General features: G+C 40.4%; 1 protein-coding gene across 1 annotated transcript in view; it reads right to left on the reverse strand.

The window, feature by feature from the left end:
- Window positions 1-2,657, reverse strand: part of LOC308089151 (H-2 class II histocompatibility antigen, I-E beta chain-like) — a gene marked incomplete at both ends in the record, with an annotated part of 8,769 nt that extends 6,112 nt beyond the window's left edge. The window contains 3 exons of the mRNA XM_080433718.1: window positions 500-772; window positions 1,365-1,619; window positions 2,642-2,657. Coding sequence (XP_080289844.1) covers window positions 500-772; window positions 1,365-1,619; window positions 2,642-2,657 — 544 coding nt within the window. The remainder of the gene's footprint in view (window positions 1-499; window positions 773-1,364; window positions 1,620-2,641) is intronic.
- Window positions 2,658-6,921: the final 4,264 nt, after the last annotated feature.

Genomic DNA, 6,921 nt, shown 5'->3' on the forward strand with positions numbered 1-6,921 from the left:
GTGACACCAAATGTTGTGAGCTTGTAGATCTGCTATTTCCACTGTGTGACAGCGTGTTAGGATACAGTATCAGGCTTAAAGGGATAGTTCACCCCAAAAAAATATTTGTTTCTATGGATTAGTTACTCCATGGAGACTTGAATTCATGGATGTTGTTTAGTTTTTGTCTCATTCCTAAGACAATAATTTGATGACCAGCGGACCGGTAGGCAGCGGTTCCGGTAGGAGAAACAAAGGAGACTCTTTGTGTCTCCTACCGGAACCGCTACTGGTCATCCAATTATTGGCTTAAAAATGCGACAAAAACAAATAAATATCCATGAATTCGAGTCTCCATGGGGTGAATAATCGTTAGAAAAAAAAGTAATTTTGGGGGTGAACTATCCCTTTAAGTGTTTAAGAGGATCTGAAATGTTTCTCAGCAGATTAAGTCATGTTTTATAATCATTATCAGATCAATATTAACACCATTAATCATCTCTGAATAGAATTATTTTACCTCTCTTGTTCAGAGCATTGGAGTAGAAGAGCTCAGTGTTGTGTTTGCAGCGTGCCTCTCGTTGTGCTCTCATCTCAGCCAGTTGTGTAGGATCTTTATTCCAGAGCTCTGCGTTCTTCACACCAAACTCAGTGTATCCAACAAACTGATCTACTCTACTGTCCCACCTGGTGATCTCATCACCATCGAAATTAGATGACTGTATGTACTGTATGTCCTTCAGCTCACTGGAGTTAAACACACAGCGGTCAGCCTGATAGAACATATATCCATCTGGAAATAGACAATTAAAAATGTCATTAATGTTCAGTTTTATTATAATCTGTATATAATATCATCACTGTGTGTGTTTTCATTGTCAAGTACTAGAGTGGCTGAGTAAACAAGGACTCTGTCTGTCTGGCGAAGCGTAAATTTTCCTCGCAGCAGCAATCCCCTGCCCCCCCCCCCCCCCCACCGAAACGGGTTGTAGCACCGGGCTCCACAAAGGGTTAATCCGGCCATGTGACGTAAACTCTGTCTGTCTGTCTGTCTGTCTGTCTGTCTGTCTGTCTGTCTGTCTGACCCCATCATGTATTTCCAGGATAACAGAGATAACACTCACAGAAAGGTTGTTATTTTGAGAGAGAAATGCTTCACAATATGAATACATTTTGATATGTTTTATTTTTATGGTAACTGTTGTATAATCATATTATCTGCACCTCGAGCACATATTCATTTTTACTAAAAATTAATATTATATAGAAAACATTTCACCATAAAAACCATAAATGCTTAATATACATGTTTAAACATTTTCATTCATGTTAAATTCATTCAACCGTTTTAGTTAATAACTATTGTGTTCATAGTATTCATGTACCTTTCACTGGTGGTTTCTTCAAGGCAGTGCGAATGGTGACCAGCTGGTATTTGCAGTACTGCTGATCACCCACAGCTACTTCATAAGCTGCTGTGAAGGTGATTGGATCTACAAACGGAGGCTGAGGGTACACCGCCTTCCCTTTGTTGTAGTCTGCGTACATCAACACTTCACCATCCAGTCCCACCATGAACTCTTTATATGAGTCTTTAACTGTGTCTGAACAGCCAAGGACATTAATCTCCTCATGGAACACTGGAAATAAAACAAACATGACATTAAATTCAACAACAAACTTTGGATATTAAAAGTAGCTTCCTGTCAAACGTTTTATTCACACTGAAACAGATTCAAATGTTTTTTTGTTTTGATTTTTATTATGAAAGTAATTCATACAGAATTATTTATTTCATGATGTCACAACAACAGTTCCTAACATCTGTTTTAATGTTTATGTATTTGGACCAACATTCAAGATTCTATACTGAATATACAGGTAGTAAAGGAGTGTGTGTGTGTGTGTGTGTGTGTGTGTGTGTGTGTGTGTGTGTGTGTGTGTGTGTGTGTGTGTGTGTGTGTGTGTGTGTGTGTGTGTGTGTGTGTGTGTGTGTGTGTGTGTGTGTGTGTGTGTGTGGGGTCATTTGTGAGGTAATTTGTCTGTATTGTGCATTGTTCATATTTGTTTTTATATACTAACAGTAGATATAAATGTATATATTATATAATAACATAAATATAATGTACTTACTTCCTGGGATCGCTTTGACATGAAGTACAGAGGAGAGGATGAGGAGGGTGGCTGTAATCTTCATCATCACTGATCAAAACTGAACTGAATTTAATAGATGAGAATGAACAGATGAGAATAAACAGATGAGAATAAACAGATGAGAATGAACAGATGAGAATAAACAGATGAGAATAAACAGATCAGAATAAACAGTTTACTGAAAGAGAAGTTCTGGAGTCTGAAAGAGAATGAAGGAGGACTAGTTCTGTAGTTTAGAATAATCAGCCAATCAGATTAAAGATACAATGTTACATCATCTGTTTCCAGAAAGACGACAGTCTGAATTATTGCACATTACAGTATATAGCTGCTGCTTATGCACCATATGAACCTTATGTATATAACGTACCTTGTGTTTCCTCATGTACATACTGTACCTTATGCACCTTATGTCTAACCTCATGTACATACTGTACCTTATGCACCTTATGTCTAACCTCATGTACATACTGTACCTTATGCACCTTATTTCTAACCTCATGCATACTTATGTCTATCCTCATGTTCATACTGTTTCTTATGCACCTTATGTCTCATCATGTACATACTGTACCTTATGCACCTTACTGTATGTCTAACCTCATGCACATACTGTACCTTATGCACCTTGTGCACATACTGTACCTTATGCACCTTATGTCAAACCTCATGCACATACTGTACCTTATGCACCTTATGTCTAACTTCATGCACATACTGTACCTTATGCACCTTGTGTCTAACCTCATGCACATACTGTACCTTATGCACCTTATGTCTAACCTCATGTACATACTGTACCTTATGCACCTTATATCTAACCTCATGTACTGTACATACTGTACCTTATGCACCTTATGTCTAACCTCATGTACATACTGTACCTTATGCACCTTTTATCTAACCTCATGCACATACTGTACCTTATGCACCTTATGTCTAACCTCATGCACATACTGTACCTTATGCACCTTATGTCTAACCTCATGTACATACTGTACCTTATGCACCTTATATCTAACCTCATGTACTGTATATACTGTACCTTATGAACCTTATGTCTAACCTCATGTACATACTGTACCTTATGCACCTTATGTCTAACCTCATGTACATACCGTAGGTCAGTTTAATAGATACATTCAGTGATAGGTTTATATCAGTTTAATAGATACATTCAGTGATAGGTTTATATCAGTTTAATAGATACATTCACTGATAGGTTTATATCAGTTTAATAGATACATTCACTGATAGGTTTATATCAGTTTAATAGATACATTCAGTGATAGGTTTCTATCAGTTTAATAGATACATTCACTGATAGGTTTATATCAGTTTAACACAGATAGATTCTAGAACTCCTTCATCCTGAGGGCCTTAAGACTGAAATGAAGCACTGGGAGAGGTCAGAGGTCAGCTAATTATAGCTGAGTTTTTTTAACTGTGTCTTTTATTCTGATCATAAAAAAAGTCGGTCAGTCGGTAGGTCAGCTATAGACGATGTTTTAACTCTGGCAGTCAATGAGTTAATCATCAAAACAAATAGTGGTTGTAAAAAGAGTGTCGGCAGCGGGAAACGATACCAGGAGGTTAGGGTTGTCAGTCTAATGATTAGTGAGGCACGCCACCAGACCAGGTGCTGTAATGAGGTTTCAGGATGTGTTGATTTACATTTAGTTTTAGTCATAGTCTTTTGAATAAAATTATATTTAGTTTGAGTCATATTTTAGTCATCTGAAATGTTTTAGTTTTAGTCTAGTTTTAGTCGAATAAATATCATAAGATTTTAGTCGACTAAATCAACAGTTGATTTAGTCGACTAAAATGTATTTTGGCGGTGCCTTGATGGCGTCGTAATGGTTGATTTTACACTTGGTTGCATGCTGAAAATAGCAGATCTACAAGCTCACAACGCGTCGCAGCGCGACGCGTTGTGAGCTTGTAGATCTGCTGTTTTCAGAGCGCAACACCCGAGCGCAACCAAACATAAAATGACTTGTCTTTTAGTTCTACTGGATCTCTTCTCCACTAGTCACTCACTAACATTTTAGTCTAGTTTTTATTTGTTGACGAAATTGTCAATATATTTAGTCTTAGTTTTAGTCATCACAGCTTAGTTTTTATTTAGATTTCGTCAGTGAAAAAAGGTCGACCAACATTTTTCGTAATAGTTTTAGTCGACTAAATCAAGCCTGGTTTCAGGCTGTATTAGAATGTGTTGAATTGAATGTGATGCTGAGAGGCAGCTCCGCCTTCGTCACAGAAGTGGGCGTGGTTATAGCAAAAGCGGTATAGGTTTTGTAATGACGCGGTTCAGTGCCTTGCTCAAGGACACTTTAATTATGAAGCCAGGAAGAGCCGGGAACCTGAACCTGTAAACTGAACTCACAGACGCTCCTCTGATCCAAGCCTCATTACATCTCACTGATGATACCATCATGTCATGTGATCAAAGAGTTACTTCAGAGGGTGTGTGTGTGTGTGTGTGTGTGTGTGTGTGTGTGTGTGTGTGTGTGTGTGTGTGTGTGTGTGTGTGTGTGTGTGTGTGTGTGTGTGTGTGTATGGAGCTCGATTAAAGTCATTACTACAAACAAACTCCTCGACTCCGTGTATATTAACACGTGATCGCGTGACCGCGTGGCCATGCACGCGCTCACGCGCGCGCGCATGACCGCGCCGTGTTCTCGCGTCACCCTATTAACTCAATGGGGAAACTACACGGCGCGTCCATGCGGTCAGTGACGCGCGCGCGCACCAGATACTCGTCGGCCAGTGTTTTGACACTTTTGGGGCAGTGTGTGTGTGTGTTGTGTCTCGCATGCCCGTGTCATGTAATTTCCCATTGGGTTAAAGTGGTGACACATGCGTGCGTTCTTGGCTGCGCAAACATAGCCAAGCAGATGCTCCATTAGAGTCAGCTCTCCAATAAATGTACACGTGAACATGTAATGGCACACGAGAACATGTAAAGTTGATGCGTGGCGTGTAACCTTCAAACGAAAACGCGTACCTTTAGACCTTCACGTGTAATTTCATTGGAGAGGTGACACAAACCGAGCATCTAGCCACTTTGAGTGGGTTTTGCACTCATTGACGCACGCACGCTCGTGTGAAGTACTTTGTGCAGTTTCGCTTGTTGTTCCCTCAAGATCCTTATACTCACCTTTACGCACGGTGATTTACTTGGATTATGCGATACAATAGCCTGTGCGACAGTGTGCGTCCATCCTATTCTTTATTATGGTGAACGAATTGATGCTATTATTATAATACTAATAATTATTATTATCGTTTTGTCCTTGTTGGTGTACAGTTGGTTCTGGTTGCAATGGATACAGTATGTTGGGCCGGGCGCGCAACGGCGCAGAATGGCAACATCAGACTCGCTCTCTCTCTCTCTCTCTCTCTCTCTCTCTCTCTCTCTCTGCTAATTCTCAACGACAATCTGTGATTCTAATTTTCCTATGATCACCAGAAGTGAGTGTCAATTCCTTGATCAAATATGGTTTTATTCAAAGTAAATCAAAGGCTACAGCTTATGGAGCCAACATCGGTATAGTGTCCAAGCGTCTCAGAAAGATTTTTCACCGCAACATGATTCCATTGCTCAGGAAATAAACAACGGATCACAATAATATAACATTCCCTATAATCAGTAACATGTAGGTGATACCTATGTCTATCAAATATGGTTTTATTGAAAGGCAATCAAAGGCTAGATCAAGCTTAGAAAGCAAACATCGGGTAATATCCGACGCTACGGCGGTTCCTCGGTGCGGCTGCAGAGTGAGACTATAGGACACTCATTTATGACATTGTGTCACTCAACTCTTAGCAACAAAGTTTATTTTCATACAATAGGCCTATAGATTACATTTCAATATTAAAAGTAAATAGAAAAACAACACTTCTGGGTCCAATTAGTCTAGTTTTGTAATAGAGAGGAATGGTCACATATTCCCACCTATAAACATGTTTTTGCCCAATGCTGACAGCTGGTCAGCAGGTGGTTTCATGAATAGACAATATTTTGGACCAATTAGAAATATATATATATTTGCAAAAGCAGTGTTGGGTAACTAGTAAAGGTATTAAATTGGTTGTCAGTGGCTGGCAGCGCAGTGTGCACTGCACATCTAATCGCAAAAACCCGACGCTTATTTTGTCTTGATCAACAGCGATCGGCTTGTAGATCTGTCTGTCTGTCTGTCTGTCTGTCTGTCTGTCTGTCTGTCTGTTTGTCTGTTTGTCTGTCTGTCTGTCTGTCTGTCTGTCTGTCTGTCTGTCTGTCTGTCTGTCTGTCTGTCTGTCTGTCTGTCTGTCTGTCTGTCTGTCTGTCTGTCTATCTATCTATCTGTCAATTAATCTATCATCTGTCACAAGGATTTTCAGCCCAAGGACCCCCTAGCTGAGAGAGAGATGAAGCAGGGACCCCCTCTATATTGTATATTTTTTTCCCTCCACCATGCCAAAAATAGCCGATCTACAAGCTCACAAGGCCTCAGCCGCGCACCAAACCGAACCGCGAGCCGTGCACCAAACCGAGCCGCGATCCGCGCAGCAAAGTGAGCCGCGACCCGCGAGCGCACACCAAACCGCTAGCAGCAAAGTGAGCCGCGAGAAGCGCACCAAACCGACCCGCGAGCCGAAACACCGACGCGCGACACGTCGTTTTCAGATCGTTATTTTCGGTGCGACACAAGCATAAATCATTTGAAGGGAATCCCACTTTTTAAGAAGAAAACACCAGAGCAATAAATACTGCCGCAAACATCTACTTTTCTT

The sequence above is a fragment of the Gymnoscopelus braueri genome (genome assembly GCF_963280865.1).
Source record: "Gymnoscopelus braueri genome assembly, chromosome: 7".
Classification (NCBI taxonomy): domain Eukaryota; kingdom Metazoa; phylum Chordata; class Actinopteri; order Myctophiformes; family Myctophidae; genus Gymnoscopelus; species Gymnoscopelus braueri.